This window comes from Danio rerio, chromosome 25 (genome assembly GCF_049306965.1).
Source record: "Danio rerio strain Tuebingen ecotype United States chromosome 25, GRCz12tu, whole genome shotgun sequence".
NCBI classification, from domain to species: Eukaryota; Metazoa; Chordata; class Actinopteri; order Cypriniformes; family Danionidae; genus Danio; species Danio rerio.
Window position 1 is genome coordinate 12032319 of NC_133200.1, and position 21360 is coordinate 12053678.

Below are 21360 nucleotides of genomic sequence, written 5' to 3' on the forward strand. Positions count from 1 at the left end.
CTGTGGCTGTAGGTGTGTCTCATTTTCTTGGTCTGTCACTTTAAGATTACAGCTTTATTTCCAGCTGGGTACGGTCAACAGAGTTTGTTTGCATTTGTGCTAGAACTCTGCAGGAGGTTGCTATCTGTGACTAAAGGAAGTGACTAAATGCAGCTCACAGACTAGACTTTCTCTTTTGCTCTCTTTGCACACACCCGTGCTCGTTTTATTCTGGGTAAATGTTTAATGTCTGTTTTAATGAGGGCTGTATAAGATGTGCTGCTTTTTTAATAGCTGTTTTTGAACTTTGTTTATTCAGGAAGATCCTCCAACACCGCATAAGTCAGCACTGCTGATTCTCAATAGAGACTCCAGTAATAGCACAGAGACAGATGACTGCCTTCCGCCCAACTCAGTGGAACCTGAGCATCAGGAGCACAACAAACAAGAAGAAACTTGCAAATCGCTTTTAAACAGCCTTACCTTTGAGGATGGATTGTGTGTTCATCAAAACGGCACAGGAGATCATGTCCAGTTGCTGGATGGGGACGTGGAGCCTGACCTGCCAGCTGTAGGAGATACAGGGAATGCATTAGATAAGACTGACTGTTTGCAGCGGCGGGTAGATGGTGATTCTGTGGCTTTCAGTGCCCCTTCCTGTGGAAACCAGCGGGAGGAAGCCGATATAGAGCTCTGCATAATCAGTGCCAAGCAGGGGGTTGCTTCACAGCCTGATAAAGGGAAGCAAGAAGAGCAAGAGGCTTGCCAGAAGAGGTCAGAGACTGAAAAGGACTATAACACTGAATCTGGCAACCTTGGGCTTCAAGACATGGGCCACGCACAATCTCAGGGTCTCCTCCCCACGGAAACTGGTCAGCCTACACAAAGGGAGGTGGAGAGTGAGGGGAGTACAGATGTCTGTTGGCGTGGGGACTTACCAGAGGAAAGGGAAGGGGACATGAGTAGCAACCAGGAAATAGACTCATATTCTTCAGCACTTTCTTCCCATAATCTAGAGGGAAACAGCCAGCACGATGGTGAGACTGAGCCCCAGTTGCCTACACAATGCTCAGAGGGAACAGATGAAGCTAAATTGACTTTAATTCAGGTAAATTCTGAAGTTACTTTGTCTATACGAAGCGAGGATACCGTTATTTCTGACAGTGTTGACAAGCCACATGGTCTCTTAGAGACGGAGACAGGAAATCTCAGCGAACACACCAAAGGCAACACTGAGTCAGCTGCTGATTTGGTTGCGGATGACGCTAGTGTAAAGCAGAACTCTGGATTTAGCGTTTTAGAGGGGGATCTTTTGGAATCATTAAGTCTACGGCCAAACATGGCACCGGGACCAGTGCATAAGGTTCAGCAAGGTCTGTCACCAGTTCCTGAGACTTCCTCTCATGTAGGTCCAGCTTTGGACCCCTTTTCTGAGACTACAGAAAGTTTTCAACAGCCGAATCAATCCACACAGCTTTTAGAAACTGCATTAGAATGTGAGGATGTTTCATTAAATAACTCAACCGGTGACATTAATGCAATAGCAGGGGTTTCTGTTGACATTTCTGCAGAGGTTTCACTTTGCCAGAATGAAGGGTGTCCTCCTGATGGAAGCAAAGAAGAGGTAGCCCCCAGTGAGAGGATACCAGACCTTAAAGAGCTTACGGAAGAGCCGGAATCAGTTGAGGACATTATTGTCTCAGATGTCTCAGATTTGGATGACAAATCTCAACCTTTTGAAGAGTCTTCTTTGCCTATCGACTCTGAATGTTTTATAAGAGGTGATTTCCAAAACGATGAGTCTACAGTACAGTCTTCTGAATGTACTGGAGGTGACATAAATGTAGGAACACTCTTAGGAGAAGAAGAGGCAACTGAAAAAATAGAACAGCCAGACTCTTCACTTAAACTGGTTGAGCTAATTCCTGAGGAATATACTGGAGATGCCACAAACGAAAATAAAAAAATTGAGCCAGAGGAACAATCTATTTTACTGCCAACTTTGCAAGGGGAATCAGGATTTAAGGATGTTGCCACAGAGGAACCTGTACAGGAAAGGGAAATTGACTCCACTTCAGAGGAAACAATCAGCGATCTCCCTGATCCATCGGAAATCACAAACAATGATTGTGCTGAATCCAATGCACACTGCCAGCTCTCAGAATCCTCCAAGGAGAGCGCAAACACATCCTCAGAACCTGCTGAATGTGTGAATGACCTAGACTTGTCTTGTGCTTTACCTCAAACAGAAATCGAAGGCAGCAGACCTTCTGAGGGCCCCTTAATTGATGGAGTAACAATATGTGCTGAAATTCCCATTGATGACAAAGGTGTTGACATGGCTACCAATATGAGTAAGACGACCATCTCTGAGGATTGTCTGTCCTCTCCTATGGACACCACCAGCTGTTCAGTTCTGGAGAGCTCCTCCATGTCTGACCCACTCAATGCCTCATCCTCAACAGCTGAGCTCACTTCCCCTTTGGATATTAATAGTGGATTGCATCAGGATTTGGAACACACTTCCCCAGTGGATATAGACAATGGTTTGCCTGAGGAACCGCCGCCGTCAGACACACCTGATTGCCTGAATGGATTACATCAAGATTCTCCTGATAGTTTGATGGAGCACAGTGGAACTCCTCAGCCATGTTCTGAGGAACAGTGTGTGGATCAAATCACAGGTAATGCAATTTATTTTTATCCATCTGGAGATGATAATATACTTAGTTTTTTTAGTCTGTCTAACACTATTACATAATACCATGCTTTTGTAAGAATGAAGTTTGTTTGTCATGTCATTCCAGTCCAATTGTTCACAGCTGAAGCTAATTTGTCATTAGCTTCATTCTATTCCGACATACTTTTGTGCGCGCTTGAGAATTCAATGGTGTTTGCCTTGCACACTGATTTCACATTGAGTTATTATTTTTACTATAGTCAATATTTATTCAGATTTTGTCTGTCATTCTATTTTTAGTTACGTTGAGCCTCTGTGTTGTCAGTTAAAAGAAAGCCATTTTGGTTTTGATTGATCAGTGGTTTAGGTTTCCATCCATGAGGGAAATACCTTCCTTGTCATTCAGGTCATAGTGTTCATAGTGTAGGGAGTGTTGCAAATGACAGTGTGTATTTGCAGCACACGGTATCCTGGCAACTTATTGATGTCACCTCTGCTTCACATCATAGAATCAAACAGTTTAAAGATTGCCTGTCTTTTTTTTCATGAGGTTGACGCCCAGCTCATGTAGATGAGAATCGGTATTGTTCTACTAATAGCTGCTTACTTCACTTATTTATATCACGTTCACAAAGCTGTGCATCTCATTTGGAAAGGAGGAATAAGTCACTTCCTTTTTGTCAAAAGGTTTAGCGTTAATAATGCATATGATCTGTCAGCTTAACAATTTTATCACAACTTGTTCATTTCTAAATAAACGATTAACCCTTACCACTGAAATGTTCGCTCCTGAAACATGAATCAGCAGCTGAGTTAATGAATTACAAATTGATTTTTAGAAGTTTCAGTTAAAGGTCACATCATGTGAATCTTCAGACAGAAATGATTTTAAATTGCATCTTGTATTACCCGTTAGACCTGTAATTTGATGTTTAAATGTTGCTGTTATAAGATATATACAGTGGGTAAAAATAAGTACTGAATTACAATTCACCGTTGTTCTCAGAAAACATATATTCACCAGATGTCAGAAACAACTTAAGCAATCCATATATACAAAGAAAACAAATAAATTGGTTTAGAAATGAAGACATGTGCAATAAAAAAATGACACAGGGAAAATGCATTGAACACATGAAGACAGGGAGGTGTAAAAAGGCATGGAAAGCCCAGACAGCAGCGGAAATCCCTCAATAGTTCGATAGTCAGACTAAAAAATGGATATTAGCTGCTTCAGTCCCAACAACCTAGATTTTCATGATGATAAAATTGAAACCAGGGTGGACATTTCAGCAAGACAATGATCTCAAACACAAGCAAAAAACTATTAATTGGTTTCAGAAAAGAAAAGAAAGCTGCTAGAATGGCATTGCCAATTACAGGACCAAGAGTCCAAGAGATTACAGAGTCCAAAAAAAAAAAAAGAACTAAAGATCAGGGACAAAACTCACAGAAAATGTCAAGATTTTTTAGACACTTTTGATGTCTGCGAGAGAGAAAAATATCACACCTGAGCAATGCATGTTACGCTCTGCTTCATACAAAAGGTGTTAAGAAGCTGTCATCACTAAAATCATATTTTATACAAAGTTTAAAACACATCAGTTCAGTACTTTCTCCCTGTGTCATTCCATTGTTATTACATGTAACAATTTTTTTTTCTGACATGTTTGTATTTTTACCAAAATCTGGGTCAATTTCATGCCAACAACTCCTTTGCAAATAAGTTTACCAAGAAAAATCATGTCTTGTTCAATACTTTTTACCCGTTGTATACAGGAAAATCATTGCAGCAGTTGAAATTTCAACATAATGAACATAAATCTAGCGTAAAATCACAAGATATAACCTCTTCAGTAGTGAGGCTTGTTAATAAATTGGGACATGACATCAAACAATAAGAATATATAAGAATAAATGAAGTATGCGGTTTAAGTCTCATTAAAGAGGTGATATAAACAAAGAATCATTGAAATAAAGCGTTTTTATTTTACAAACCTAACCTGACCCCATTGTGCATGAATGAAGATTTGATTGAATGATTTCTTTGTTTTCTCTTAAAAAAAATTACAATCGTTTGAATTCCTATTTAACATTGTATACAATAAATCTAGTTAATTTAAAGTAAAAAAGTCAACTATTATGTATGAATTTTTATATTGTTATGCAATTTAAAATTGATTAGTGAGGTGTATTTTGATCTTAAATTGAGGATTTATGCACTGAAGATGATTATATCATGGATAATTCTTGTTATAGTTATATTGTGGTGTAACCAATTAGTGAATGTGGTATTTGTGGTACTTAAATTGTATGAAAATGGTCTAGTAAATGGAAATGATTAAAGGAGTAAATGATTATAGTAACTGAATATTGGCTAAAGAATGATGACGTCAATAAAAACCAGTGACTTAAAAAGTGAGTGGAGGGAATAAGACACAGAAAAAGGCTTTGAGCGTAAACATTTGCGTCATTCCCCAATAACAAATGTGAAATAAAATGAAGACGACCGTTTTCATGAGCGGGATCACAATTTCTTTTATATTAAGTAAAAAATAAACAACCCACACCACTGAAATGTTGACTCCTCCAACATGAATCAGCCGTTGAGTTAATGAATTACAAATTGATTTGTGGAGGTTTCAGTTAAAGGTCACAACATGTGAATTTCCCGGAAACTGTTGAACTTATTCAAATGAAACATTTTGTTTTTTTGTACATGCTCAAACAAACCTAACCATCCAGACCAAGTTTGACCATTTGCAGATTTTTACACCTTTTAAATCTGCTCTTCTTGATTCCTTCTCACAGATGACAGCACTTCAGCAGAGGATGCAGCGGACGGACACCAAGACTCCTCAGTAGACATAGCAAATTCCGAAGCGGTGAGTGTTCCTTGGCTATTATCCTCAACCTGCCATCCAGTAAATAAATCATTAACATGTAGACCTCTTGGTATGATTCACTCAGCATTCGCTTGCAGCCACCCTGAATTCTTAGTAGCTAGGAAGGTGGTAGTTTCCCGAAAGGCTCCACTGAGCAGAAAATAAAAAAGAAAAAGAAATGAAGGGATGTTAACCTGACCTTCTGTCGTAAATCTGATTTATCTGCCTGGTGCTTCAGCGTTCTGACGCAGGTCAGAGTTGGAACTGCTGAACTGTGTCTTGTAAGGTCAAACTGGCAGATATGGGAACGCTGCCACCCTGTAGCTCATGCTGTTGGTCGGTTGTGTGTGTGTGTGTTGTCCTTTGCTCATGGAAGAAAGATGACATCACCCTGAACACCTTTTTTTTCCCAGTTGTGTGTCAGAGGGATGATTTCAGTGGTGAGAAAACTCAAAGGGAGGGAAAGATGTGGTAACTTAGGCGTTTATGCGGACCAGCAAGAGTGATAAAGTGAGATGTCTATCTTCAAGCGTTGGAAGCTGCTGATTAGATGATTCCTTTGTATGGTTCGGTTGTTTATTTTGTCATCTTCCTGTGGGAATCCATGTTGTTTTGGTTGCTGTGGGGGTTCCTGATATAATCAAAACTCATTGTTAAAGGAATAGTTCAGTCAAAAATGAAAATTGCTGTATAAAATTATCTGTGTATATGACTTTTTCTGTCAGATAAACAAAGTCAGAAGAGTTTTAAATTGCGTCTTTATACTGCCATGCTCTATAATGGTGTTGGATAGTGACTTTTATTTTGAAGCTTTTAAAAGTGCATAAATCAAAAAAAAAAAAAAAGCGAATTGTGTTTTTGTAACACCAAATATTTCTCCTTTTTAAATTATATACTACATTCATTGACTACATTTACATGGACATTAGTAATCAAATAAATTGTCTTCATCTGAATAAGACAATATGATGATAAGGTGTTTACATGAGTTGCTTTGAGTGTTTCTTTTATTATCCCGTTTGTGTTATTGCACATAGATCGTCATTAACGTCATTACATCACCGCGCTATCCACATTTCCTGTAGAGTTTCATGTAATTTTGGGTATGTCATTTTTATTTTGTCTACTTTAACTGCAGATTGGCACTTTCACTTTCATTTAGGAACAATTCATGCATCCCCGCGTGACAAACGAGATATTGGATGCGACTCTGAACTGCTGGAACCATAAACAACTGTGTTGTTTTAATGGAATTTGATACCGCATGACATATGGGGAAAAAGCCTCAATATTTCGTGATTCATGCGTCTGTGGTCCTTAGCCGACTTGGTAGGTGCAGAGAATAGTGTCAAACTGCCATGTGTATATAGACTATCCGATTGCAAAATGCTGTAAAAATCCCAACGCAGTCTCACCGCAATTCGTAACTTTTTGATTTAGTGGCTAAGAGCCTACTCACACTATGCTATCCGAACCGTGCCCAGGCCCGTTTCCCGGATCGTTTGTGGAGTATGAGTCCTCGGAATTGGGCTCAGATACAGTTTACTTGGTTGGCCCTGGCCCGGTTGGAAGAGGTGTGCCTGAGCACGGTTCACTTGGGCTTTGGCGGGGTACTCTTGTGTGAGAGTACAAACATGCCAAAGCCCGAAAACTGAAAGCGAGACGTGACTTTTAAGGGACTGTCCCTTCAGCAAACCTCCTAATTCCTGCAGTACGAGGACTTTGACTGTTTATGAGCGTCAAAAGTGGCTGATCTGTTTGATATTTGACTGTGTGCCACCGCATCCCAAATGACTAAAACAATATAATTAGAGAAATTTCCACTGTACTGAGCGAGAGCACTTCTCTACTGAACAGTGCATCATCGTTGACGTAAGCGTGCACAGGCCCGAATGTAATGTGAGTGCGGGCCATCCTTAATCAGATTAAATTAATCAAAAATTGCTGTTTAAATGGTAGACGCTTAATCAGAGTAATTTTAATTATTGGTGTCCTTGTAAACTTACTAACTGACTCCTGACAACATGTTATGCATGCCTGATGTTCTCGACTCGTAACAGACGCTCCGGAAATAAATTCGTCTCACAGGAACCATTCACCACATTTTATCAAGAAAAAGACAACAAACAAGTAAACTACTTGGCATGGTGTTACTGTATAACGTTATGCAGTATACTGTGCTCTTACAATGTGCATATCTTGCGTCATACGTCATATATGCATCAGTCATGCATAATGTGCTTTAATCTGCAGGTTTATGTGGAACAATTTTGGAACTTTAGTTACTAAAAACGTAATTATAAAATAAAAAATTAAAAGTTAAAAAAATGTTTACAATGCAAAGCTAGTTTAATCCACTTATTTGGTAAACAAAGCAAGTTTGTCATATGATATATCTACTAAAGGACAGAAAATAGGTGTGAACTGTATTGTAAAAAATCATATGAATATTTTCATATTAGTCAATATTATTACTGAAATAAATAAAAAAAATGAACTAAATATATTAAACACATTTACACAAGTAAATGAATAGACTCAATATTGGCTAAAAGTCTGTTGAAATATGTGACTAATAACTTTGCCTACTCATGGCCCATGAGGTCATTTTAATTTTGGTGAACTTTCTTTAAGGGAGTGAAAGAAAATCAAACATTATCCCCTTTCACTTTCAACTTTCAACTTTCTGGAAAGGTCTGTATGTGTGAACGGGCCCTTTTTGAAAATACCGGTAAATTCGTTCCAGCAATTTTTCAGAAAGAGAAGTTGAAACATTACCGGTAATTTGCTGGAACGTTGAGCTATGTGAACGCAGAAGGAAGATTGCCGGAAAGAGCGCATTCATGATTAGAACACACTGATGTAAGACGTGTACTCCAGAAAATAACAACATTCAGACACATTCACCTCTGCGCTGTTTATGAAAATAAAAGCCTTTAAATATTTTTCCAGTTACATTTAGCTGCTAGATGTTAATCAGATGATGTCTCTGTTCCTCCTTAATGCCAACGGTGTCAAAAATTATCAATAAAATGCTTATGATAATCCACTGTTTGTTTACCTTCAAGCTCTGCTTCTTGCAGTTGCTTAACATGTGCTCGTGAAGGAGCGGGTCAGCGCCAGCACACACACATATTATGAACATTTTACCGTGCAAAAGTGTTCCTCTTTATGTTTTCAAGTTGTTCACTGTACTTATTCATCCACATAATTTGTAATGTAGTCAAGTGTGTAAACATAAGCTGCGGTTCGCATTTTTTGGATGTCTCTGAGACAAAAGTAGCTGCATGAATGCTAAAGCTTTAAATAAAAGTGAAACCATCAAGAAAAGGCAGACCTCTTCTATGTTTACAAATACAAGCACTGCCATTTATAGGTTGTTTCTGGTTAATGATGTCAGAATTTATCTCTATTTTGGAGTGGATGTGTGAATGGTCTTTTCCGGACAAATTCCGGAACATGCTTGCCTGTGTAAACAGATTTTTTATAAATTTACGGATAAAGTCGTTTTGGAAATTTTCTGGATATTTACTGGCATCATTGTGTGAAAAGGGCTATTAAATGTTTCTTAAAAAGTTTTAATAATTATGCTACTATGCTACTATGAGAAACCTTTACTAGTCAGAGGAATAAAACTGGAATCTCTTTGAACATTTAGCTTAATTCTTTCCTGCTAACGCATGACAAACATTCTCAGCCAACCAGAATCCATCCAACTTTATAGAGCATTTAAATTGGTGGACAACATAATTACAATTTTAACAACTGTCCAGGGATAACAGAAAAATAACCTTTTGGCTAATTCTGGTGCGTTTGCAGAAATGCTAATTAATTTACACTGTCCCTGCCAAATAAATAAACAGTTAAATAAAATAAAACAACATGCATTTATAATAAACAGCATAATAAACTTTGATGGTATGGATGCTAATCTAGTTGGCTTTATTGTTATCTTTCTTGGTGTGAACAGGCCTTGTAAAAGAAATGCAAACTGATACTTGTCTTCGCTAGCATGTTGCGGCTAATATTCTCTTTGTTTTCATAGTAGTACACTCTAACATGGGCGATGAAATATTTTCTTTCTCTCTTAAGTGATAGTAATGAAAGACATAACAAATTTTAATTCAGTCTGGGGAAAACTTTCTTTTTGAAGAATTAGCAGGGAATGTTAAGTCTTACCGTTAGCCTGTTCAAGCAGCATGCTTTTAGTTCTGGCATTGTCTGAACTAAAATAATAACAAAAAAGATCTTAGTTATCAGTTATCTGTTCATTTTTAAGCGTGTCATCACCTCTCTTGTCAAACTAGCTTACTGTGTCTAGTTAGCTTCTAAAAACAGGCTACTTTTTCGCTTATCTGCTGTCTGGCATGCAGACTTGGACTGCATCATGAGGCTGTGTAGCTACATTGTCAGCATTTGAAAGAAATTACACTGGAACATTCTATCTTTAAGAGACTCTCCAGATAAGTGCAGGGGCCACATTTATAGAGCATCTTAACTTTGACTAGCATGCTAACTTTGCTCTTGCTGGAAAAGTCCATTAGCACGATTAAACTCAATATTTTGAGTCATTTTGTAGCTTTTTTGAGTCCTGGTTTAACTTTTCTTGTCATCAATCATCATAATAATTTATTGAGGCTGATTGGAAGTTAAATCTGAAACTGATTTGTTATGCTAACACATTTCATGACTGATGTGTGTTTCCCCACATCAGAAAGGCTCAATTATTTAATTTGGAGTTCGTTGATGAATTAATACATCATAACACTTCCAGCCAGACCACAACATAATATTAAAGCTATTCTTGAAGAGGATTTTTACATTTGAATTAAATTCACGTGCTTCGTCTTCTTATTTTAACTGCTTTTTAGATAATGTCATCCTAAAATGCTATTCTGATGATGGATAATAGGATGTTTGCTTGTTGTTAAGCTTCTCATTTGGCGTCTAGAGAGCTGTGGCTCCCTCTAGTGTTTATAAGTGATATAACTCCTTCCAGATGTGCTGTCTAGAAGTCTACATGTGTGTTGCAGAAAGAAACAAGGGCAAAAAAGCACAGACTGTGGTCTCAATGCACCACCAGCAGCATGTGTTCAGCCTATTCTCTTTTGACACAGCTTTTTTTTTTTTTTTTTTTTTTGACTGCTTTTATCTGCCCTCATGTAGCAGGCCAGATGCATTGTGGGAACCCCTCTTTAAAGGAGTTCCTTTTTCACGAAACGTCTAAACTATTAAACCACACTCACCACCCCTGGGAAAACAGTTCTTTAAAAACACGCACGCAAACTTGAAAAAGGGACAAGGCCGCCTCTCAAGCGCAGGAATGTGAAGTGTAAGAATGGCGTGATGTTGAAGAAAAGCAAAAGGGCTGTGTTGCTGGAGTGGGAGGGTTGAAGACACCAGTGAGGCTGGTCTTGATATATACACACACACACACACACTCCTTCCATTCATGCATCTGTTTGTTGGCTCGACTGCTGATGGAAATATCCTTTGTATTCTTCTCGACTTCTGTGCTTCTGCTCCCCCCTTTCAAGTCTTGTTTTTTTTTCTTTGGCTTAGTTCATTTTCCTTTGTTTTCTCTCATTTTGTCCTTCCAGAAAGTAATTTAATCTCCCTCATGTTGATCCAAACCCATGTTTTTGTTCCGTGGAACACAAAAGGCGGTGCATTTATCAAAAATACACATAAGTATTTAAACATTTCTAAAAGTACAAAACCAAGTGTAATGTGTGCTATATTTTCATCACCATCTAACAGCAATTTGTAACTGCTATGAATTCGTATAATTTCATTCGTCCAATTTAGCACGATCTGCTTATCCCCCAATGATGGTTGGGTTTAGGGTTGGGGTTGGGAGCCATGTCTCCTTTTAAAACTGTACATTTCCGTGACAAATTGTACCAACTTCTTGATTTAGTGGTTAATTCGTGTGAATTCATACAATCTCATTTAACCAATTTAGTATGATTAGCTTATCGCCCAATGACGGTTGGATTTAGTGGTTGGTGCCATGGCTCCTTTTAAAATCGTACATTTTCGTACCAATTTGTATCAACTTTTTGATTTAGTGGTTAATTCGTATGAGTTTGTACCATCTCATTCGTCGAATTTAGTACGATTTGCTCATCCTCCAATGGCGGTTGGTTTTAGTGGTGGGGTTGAGTGCCATGACTTTTAAAGTTGTACATTTTCATACCAACTTTTTGATTTAGTGGTTAATTCGTAAGAATTCATACAATCCCATTCATCCAATTTAGCATGATTTGCTTATCCCCGAATGGTGGTTGGGTTTAGGGGTGGGATTGGGTGCCATGGCTCTTTTAAAAATCATACATTTTCATACCAATTCGTACCAAATTTTTTATTTAGTGGTTATTTCATATGAATTCATACAATCTCGTTCATCCTATTTAGTATGATTTGCTTATCACCCAATGACGGCTGGAATTAGGGGTGGGATTTGGTGCCATGACTCCTTTTAAAATCGTACATTTTCTTACCAGCTCGTTCCAACTTTTTGATTTAGCGGCTAATTTGTATGAATTCTTCCAATTTCATTTGTCAAGTTTAGTTTGATTTGCTTATCCCCCAATGATGGTTGGGATTAAACTCCTTTTAAAATTGTAAATTTTTGTACTAATTCGTATCAACTTTTTGATTTATTGGTTTATTTGCATGAATTTGTACAATTTCATTCATTTAATTTAGTATGATTTGCTTATCCCCCAATGATGGTAGGGTTTGGGGATGGGTGACATGACACCTTTTAAAATCATACATTTTCATACTAATTCGTACCAACTTTTTGATTTAGTGGTTAATTTGTATGAATTTGTTTGATCTCATCCGTCCAGTTTAGTACGATTTACTTGTGCCCCAATGACGGTAGGGTTCAGTGTTGGGGTTGGGTGCCATGACTGCTTTTAAAATCATACATTTTTGTAACAATTAGTCACTAAACTGACAAACCGTTACATAGTTATGTTTCTCAGTGAGATCAGGCTGTATATATGTTCTCAAATCATTTATTAAATTAAATCCTAAAACAGTAGTCTAATGTGACTTATATACAAGTGTAAATGCTAAAAAGTGGGATTTAGATCAAAGCAACGTGGGATTGTCTAAACTGATATAGTTTTAAAGTTTAAGTGTAATTCAAGTAGCAACAAATCTTGTTTTTGTGTATGGCGGAGGTTAAATTTTGCTGATTGTTGATTGGATGAAGCAGGATCATGTAAAGAGGGGATGTTTATCTTGACAAAATGATTGGAAAAGTCTGGTATGTCACACTGTACAAAAAAGATGTCAATAAACTTAAATTTATTTTAATAACATTTTAAATTAGATTTTTTTTTTTTTGCTTATGCAAAGTTTAACTTTATATTTTAGTTACCTGAAGTAAATTGAGATCACTAGAAAAGTTGATGAAATTACAAACCTTAAAACAGAAATTATTGTTTTTTTCAGTTGTTTAAATTTGCAAGGATAAAGAAAATCCACAAAAAAGTGCATATACTGTCTCCCATTTAATGCTGACTCTTCCAGTAAGCTGTAAATCAGTGAGTTCAAGAATCAAGTAAATCATATTTGTGGATGAATCATTCTGACTGGGTTTGTGAATTGAATCAACTGATTCATTTCAAGATCTAACTTGAAATAGATTACTCATTCGTGAATCAGACATGGCTGCTTGTTCCTTGAATATCAGTATTTTCTCTCAGATAGCTTGTCATATGTTTTCAGGAGACTCTAAATATTGCGCCTAACCCACATGGATCACTATTATGATTCATTTATAGTGTGTTTTTGTCATTTGATTGTAATTACACTTACAGGCATCCAGAATATTCTTGTATTTCATAGAGCAGCCATGAAGGTCAGTAAATAACGCTTTCTTAAATAACTATTCTTTTAAAGATGGTGTTGGAAGAGTGGTCTTGAGTGAAACGCAGCAGTAACATGCGCCGGGATCCCCACAAAGAGCCCTTGTTTCCACTATCCCCTCCTCCACTGGATAATCACACGCATGCATGCAAACACACAGTAAAGATCAAATCGACTGCGTCAGGACAAACCTACGCACTTATCTCAATATCGGTTCCTCCTAAGGACAAGTAAGGCACTTCATGCTAAACATGGAATAATGTATGAGGCTGTAATTGAAGGTGTTTTTGACCTCAAGGTGTGCCCGTATGACACTTTTGTGTGTGTTTGTATGAAATTATATATACCCACACTATGTCACCCTGATTATATTGTATGGCAGATGGAAACTCCCTAGCAAATGTGGAAACACTTTTTCAATTCAGCATGCAAGCATTGGAGGAATAACAGTTTTTTGCTTATCATAATGCTGCTCTCCAGTTTTGTAGGGTTTAGCAATACAATATTATTACTCTGTTTGTAGACATTTAATTAATAGAAATATTTCCCAGTCAGCCTTTTTCTATTCATTTGTAGCGGTTTACAAAAAAATTCTAAATAGTTTTCTCTAAGCTTAGTCACCAGGATATTTTTATTGGATGAGTATCTGAGTATACAAAAAAAATCCAAAGAATGGAGCTTCTACTTTAAATATATTTTTAAACAGGGTAAACTGATATAAAAATATAAATCTAGCTATCATGCAAAGCTATTAACGCTTTAAGGCTGATTTATACTTTGTGTCAAGCACATGAGTATGGTCCAGCACAGCCTTCGCACATTGCTGATGCGCACCTTTCAAAATTGTAACTACATATCGCAACGACACATAGCATAGCTCTGTGATTGGTCGACTTGGTAGTGGTGACGAGTGTGGGCAGTGATGAGAACCGCTAACCTGATTTAGTGAATGTTTACAAGTGTCGAGACCTGTGAAGGAGCTCCTTATGGAAACTTTTGTTTTCTGTTTACCGTACGATTAAAGTTGTTGCATGTCTGCAAGTTCCTGTCTCTAAACAAGTGAGTTTTAGATACTTGTACATTTAAGGTAGCGTTCAGAAAATACAAAATCACAGACAACGAAACTAGACACAGAGAAACACAAAAATCTACCACCAGCTAGCATTTTCGGAGGTATTATTGCAGAGCAACACAAACAGCGTGCAGAAGTATAAATGCATGACTACCCACAAGGCACACCGATCACTTGATGCTGGAGTATAAATCAGCCTTTAGTGTGAGAAGGTTTCATTCCAAAAAAAGTAACTAAGACAAAAAATTGAGAAAATATCTATATTTTTTGTCCAAGATTGATATATAGCAATGCTTTTTTGGCTTTCAGTAATGTTAAGTAGTTTGGACTTGTGTGCTGTGGAAAATTATGTAAAATTGCTTCAGTTGTGTGGAAAAAAAGTTTGATCAAATATGACCGGATGTATTCTAACAATTGTGTGAAAAGATTTACTATCTTGAATTAAGATACGTTTTTGAATATGTTTATTTATTTTATTTTTAGCAAGTTTTTCTTTTATTTGCTTTAACAATACCGATGCATCTTTTTTTGCAGGTGAACCCATATAAGTGAGTTTTTGTGCAAAACGAACCCCAGCTAATTCACTTCTGATTCTCAGTTTCTCTGAAAACTTCAATGCAAGTTCCTTACACCACCTTACCTGCATTAAATCCCAACTATTCTCATTATCCTGTGGCCTTTCATCATTCTCGCCATTTGAAACAGTTGCCATGGCTCCAACTGTTAGTCGCTTGATGCTTCAATACAGATACAGATCCTTTGCTTCCAAATGCAAAACTAAATGCAATTTACCACACATTATTCTGTTGCGATGAGTGTAGATCAACAGCGGATCACAGCTAAATCTCACTGATAGACTATACCCTTGGATCTTGAACACACACAAAACATGGTGTGTGATCAAAGATGAAAACGTTCTTATCAGCAAATATTGGTGACAACCCCTGTTAACTGATCAGAGGTCAACCCCATTGAAAAAGAAGCAATTAATGCTGAAAAGTGAAGATTGAAACTGTGAGAGGAGAAATGAGAGGTATCAGCTTAAACAAAACAAAAACAAAACGGTAAGAGCAGAAGAAAAGCCAGTGACAGAAAAAAGAGGGAGTGTGCCGTAGGAAAGAGGAGAGAGAGAGGGTGGGGAGAAAGAAGTGTGTGAAGGAGGGAGGGAGAGTGAGAGTGAGAAACCGGGCTGGTTCATGGTGCAGATGTGCCGAGAGTTGCTCATTTTTTCCCAATGCTTGACTGGGAACTCCACAAGTCTCGGGATTCATGTTGGAATATAACAGAACTTTCTATTCCTACTTGACATTTCACCTTCGGGAAAGATGTACGAGCGACACCGGCGAAGATACAGCCTGTGCGCGAAGAGCGAGAGATCGGTGGATGTGGTTTTGATCAAGGTATGAAGCAGAAAATGAGAAGTTGTGTTATCTGTTAGTTAAAATCTGAAAATTCTGCATATTGTGGTTGTTGACAGTTGCATTTGCTGTCAGATTGCATTGATTAAGGTTGGAAGGGAATGCTTTTGGGATGCCAGGGGTCTGAATTGAAGGTGTGTGTGTTTCTGTGTGTGTGTGTTTGAGAGCTTTGGAGCTTTGCTGCTTGGCTTGGGTGGAGTTCAGTTTTGGATGTGGAATGATGAGGCCTGCTTTTCAGTTTTTGGCCGCCGCTCTTAGCTGACTCTTGTCAACTCTTTTCATTTGACGCTTTGTATCAGACGTGTCGGGAGTTTGATTTTTGCAACAATACTGCATAGAGTTTTCAGCCCTGCTTGCATGTTTGTTGTCAAACAAGAGCTGAAACCTGAGACTTCCAAGTCTGTGTTTTGCATTTGCCAAGATTTAGATTTGTTGTGTGATTTCAAAACAATGTGAGAGTTTCATCTTTGCAGCTGAGGTATAAAGGTGACTCCAGAAATTGACAGAAGTTGACACAAGTCACTTTTGGGGACTTTAATATTTAGCTAAAAAAGGTGGAAATAATTTATTATTAATAATTTGGAAAATCTGTGTTTTTTGTTTAAATCTACAATTTAGTGCCAATTTTTTTTTTAATTTAGCATCTTGCTAAATTTATCAAAGCTTTCTTATTTTGGACACTAAATAAGCACAATATGACTTTCAAATTTGATAATAGCATGGCAATGTATGGCTGTGTCCAAAATCGACTACTACTTAGTATGTACTGCATTTGAATTTAAATGTAATACGCGGCCGTTAAAAAAAGTATGTTTATACTGTACATATATAGTATGAATGTACTGTATGAATACTGTACTGTATGTATACAGTAGGAATTTAACTTGGATGTACTATATTCACCATTTTGTCATCACTTGACCTATCCACGTGAGTTGTGTTGCTTTATCTTATTCATGAATTCTCTCACGGTGCATCATTGGATAGCATAGCATGCATCCGATGAGCACTTCAGAATCTCGCCGGAAGTAGTAGGTCATCCGGGTACTTCTCACATTCTGTTCTTCGAATTCTATGAATAAGAACTTACTACTCAGCTTGCATACTGTTTTTAGCATACTACATAATTTGGAAGTATGCGATTTCGGACACAGCTTATGAGTTTCATACTTACACTTCAGGAAAAAAAAGTATCCCACAAAATTAGTATAATTTGAAATTGAATTGTATGATAATTTGAAACCAGTTAATTCTCTCGTGGTCACAAGATTTTCAATTCAAACCCTGAAAACTTTTAAATGTTATTTTTAATATAAATGGATATTTGTTGTATGAATGTACTTTTTGTTAGTGTCATGTTACCTAGAAAACTGTCAACGCTGTCTCCAAAATTCAGCAATTTTATATTTGAAAAATTATATCTTAGGGAAAATTTACTTGCAAATGTTTGTCTGTAATTTTCGAATTAACATGAAAATTTGTGACTTCTCTGTCCGTACTGTATTAAATATTTACAAGATTTTTAATGTAATTTTCTTTGTTAGCTTTACACAAAACTGTGATTTATCTATGATTGACAAAAATGCCCACCAAAATTTGGCGATAATCACCTAATAGCAACATAAAATCATTTCTTTACAAAGATGCAATGACTTTTAAAGATTTTCAATATTTCTTTAATTTATTTTTACATCAGATATTTCAAACAAAGATTAATATGTATTCAGTAATGTTTGCAAAATTTGGAAACCTGCAAAGTTTTGAAACTTTTTGTTGACAAAAAAATTCCTAAATAAGTACAACATGACTTACAAATAAGATCATTTCTAAATCTACTCATTACAGGCAAATTTGCTTCTAAAAGTGAGCAAAGTAAGTCACCTTGTGGAGTTATTAAAATAATTTCAAGATAAAATTTCAAGATATGGACAAAATAACTTGCAAACCAACACTGAAATCGTTGACTTTGCTGTCTTTATTTAACCCTTATGTGTTGTTGGGGATGTTTTTAACCACTCTGGGGTGATTTTGAGTCTTGATTTGGCCATATTTTTTCTTAAATACACAGTCTTTGTTTTTGTTTACTCCATGTAGTTCTGAAAGCTAAGATGTATATTTAGATTTTCTCAGACATATCAAAGTAAGTGCGCAAAAGGTCACTCTCACACTTTCACACACTCACAGACACACACTTTAATTTGCTGTTTCACTCCATGTAAAATTCAAAAAGTGACTTTTTTTCGCACTGGTCTATTTAAAAAGTTAATGGTGCCAATTGATGATCAACACTACAAATGAGTAATGTTACCTTTTCCCAACTGGAAAACCACCAGCTATCTGAAATGCAATATTATATGGTGTCATGGTTTTGTAATAAAAATGTGGCTATTATAGAAGTCAATGGGGCAAAAACAGCAGTCCAGGACTGTGATAAAAGGTTAAAAAAAAAAAAAAGAAAAAGTTAAAATCCTGTAATTTTTTAAAACATTTGGTAGTTTGGATCAGGATTGAGGTTGATTAACAGATTTATGCAAATAAATAAATAAATAATAAAAAAATTCTGATGCATTTTTACAGCAGTTTAATTAAGTAGATATTTTCATAACAAAAGGGTAGTAAATCTGAACAGTGCAAAAGGGTTAATACATACAAGAATTTACATTTGAAGTTCCAAAGCAGTCCATATGCCAACAAAATGTTCCCAGAAGTTATCAAAGTGTAACACCACCACCTTTTAAAAATGCAGGAGCTTTTTATAAAGCATTATATAAAAACATGCCTAAGCGTTATGAAAACAATAGTAGTCTGCTGCGTGTCCTAATTTAGATATTGTGTGTATGAGAACAGAAGAGAGGCTGGAATGCCGTCAGTATGTTGGAGGTTGTATATTTAGTGACTGTTCTTGTACTGTATCAGCGAAGGTCACATCCAGACACATAAAGGGCCCTTCCACAGTCTGACCCCTCGATTATAGGCTCTTGATAAGTGGATTGGTTCAGGCTGCCTGTTTATCTCCATTCACTTCTCCTGCTTCCTTCTGCTCTCCATCAGCTGACGTCAGGTCTGAGAGTCAAGTTTTATTAAATCATTTCATTATAGTAAGTTTAAAATATTGAGCATGTTTAATGGGGAACTGCCAATAAATTCTTTATCGAAGCCGTAAGATCTTATAATAAATCTTAATATTTGATTTTAACAAGGTTATTTGTTGCTAGCAACGTGCAAAGTGACTAGCCTCTTTAATGTTTGATCAAGTTTTATAACTGATTAGTCAACTTTTCTCACAACCCCCCAGACTGGTCACAAAACCATACAAAATCTATAAACCAGCCCTGCTGCTAAAATAAAAGAACTTCTATACATGTGTTTGGCTTCAGATTTGATCAATGAACTATTAAATTATGTTCTTTTAATGCTAGACGGTATAGACATTTACATTAAAAATAAAATAATAATAATAATAATAATAATAATAATAATAATAATAGTAGTATATTTTATTTTATGTATATTTTTTGAGTTGATGTTATTTTTAATTGCAGTTGCAAACACAATAACTGAACAATCACAGTGAAACAATTATTATTACATTATACAATAATACATGCCAAGTTTGTATTCAATCTTAGAGAATATTGTGCTTGTTCTAGAGATCTTGTTGTAACTTAAGAAGATTCTAAATCTGGGAAATTGTCATTTTTTAGAATAAATCTAATAACAAAAAAATTATATTATTGTTTTATTTATTAATAATTAATTAATGTATATTTTTAGATTTTTTTTTCATTCCAGTAATTTTTTTTCACTGAAAAACACTATAACTGCAAAAACACATGGAAATGCTTATATAATAATATGTGTAATGTTTGTATTCATTTTTTAGATAACACAATACTAATGTTATAACCTAAGAAGATTTTAAATCTGACCAATTGTCATATTCTGGGCAAATTAAAAAAAAAAAATTTATATATTTATTACTATATAACTACTAATTAATAACCATTACTATATTTATTATTATTTTCAGTAATTAATTTCCTTTTTAATGGCAAGGTGCAACCAGCTTATAACAAACCCTCTTTGACTTTCAAGGTTGTGTGTTCAGCAAAAAAAGGGAAAATATACCAATTATAGTGACCTCATTTGTTGACATGACATCAGTGAATTGCAGATTTTGTGCGCATTATTTCTGTACCACCATGATCAGTTCCCTAATTTCAGTTTTCACACCTGTCATTTGTTTTGCATTTTGTTTTTGAGAGGAAAGCGTGTATTTTTATATATATTATAAATCTAAACATCATCTAAACATCAATTTCAAATTAATAAATGTTCATTTTCAGTAATGTGCAAACGTTATTATTACAACTTGTTTACTTCTAATTAATGCACAAAATAAACATCACCATAAGTATCGAATCAAATCAATTGTATGTTATTTGCAAACTAATCGAATGAGTGTGATAAGTTGCTGGCTGCAGTTCACTTAATGGCCACTGGTGTCACTAACAACGAGACTTGTTTTAATTTGATGAACAATGTAACTTTATAAATGATCAGCAGTTAATTTTAAAAGTGTGTTTAGGTGTAGATAGAACAAGTGGCTGGCCGCAGTTCACTTTATCGCCACTGGTGTCACTAATAGGAAGACTTTTTGATTTCTACGTACAATGTTAACTTTATAAATGATGAGCAGTTAATTTTAAAAGTGTGATTAGGTGTGGGTAAATAAAGTTTGCCCTCTGCGCTCGCGGTTTTAAAAAAACTTTTTGGGTGCGTTAATCTTGTCAATAATTATGTTCAAAAGGTCATGACTAGCACTCAATAAATAATTGCTTCGTGCAATTTTTATTTTACATTCTTCAGGTAAAACAAAGCACAAATGTTTTTTCCTCAGTGTAAAGAAGGCATTGTGCCGAAATGTTTGTTTTTTGTGTCACCCGAAGAATGTTAAATAAAATTTGTACGAAGCAATTATTTAATGATTTCGAATCACGACCTTTTGAACATGAATAAGTGTAGATGCAATAAATTGCTTGCTGCAGTTCAGTAAATGGCCACGGGTGTCGCTAAAATCAAGACCATCTACAATATTATCTTTGTAAATTATCGGCAGTTAATTTTAAAAATGTTTTTAGGTGTAGATGCAGTAAGTTGCTGGCTGCAGTTCACTTAATGGCCACTGGTTTCACTAACAACAATACTTTTTTTTTAACTCAATGAACAATGTAACTATAAATGATCAGCAGTTAATTTTAAAATTGTGTTTAGGTGTAGATGTAACAAGTTGCTGGTGTTACTAATATCAAGACTTTTTAAATTCTCTGTATAATATTAACGTCACAAATGTTGCAGTTCACTTAATGGCCACTAGTGTCACTAAAGACGAGTCTTTCTGATCTCTCCACAAAATCTAGCCTCTAAGCTGCTTGTGTA

At 36.1% G+C, this 21360-nt stretch overlaps 1 protein-coding gene and 1 long non-coding RNA gene across 51 annotated transcripts in view; one reads left to right on the forward strand and one right to left on the reverse strand.

Annotated features, from left to right (window-relative positions):
* akap13 (A-kinase anchoring protein 13) overlaps positions 1-21360 on the forward strand; it is a 197600-nt gene that overhangs the window by 99834 nt on the left and 76406 nt on the right. For all 50 annotated transcript variants that reach the window (XM_009297839.5, XM_021470632.3, XM_021470634.3 and 47 more), the window contains exons 7-8: positions 299-2663; positions 5471-5544. In XM_009297839.5, coding sequence (XP_009296114.1) covers positions 299-2663; positions 5471-5544 — 2439 coding nt within the window. The remainder of the gene's footprint in view (positions 1-298; positions 2664-5470; positions 5545-21360) is intronic.
* On the reverse strand, positions 3842-5891 carry LOC141380909 (uncharacterized). The gene is made up of 2 exons (XR_012400281.1): positions 5744-5891; positions 3842-5573 (listed from the first exon to the last, which is right to left on the reverse strand). It is a non-coding gene; the product is annotated as an uncharacterized lncRNA (long non-coding RNA).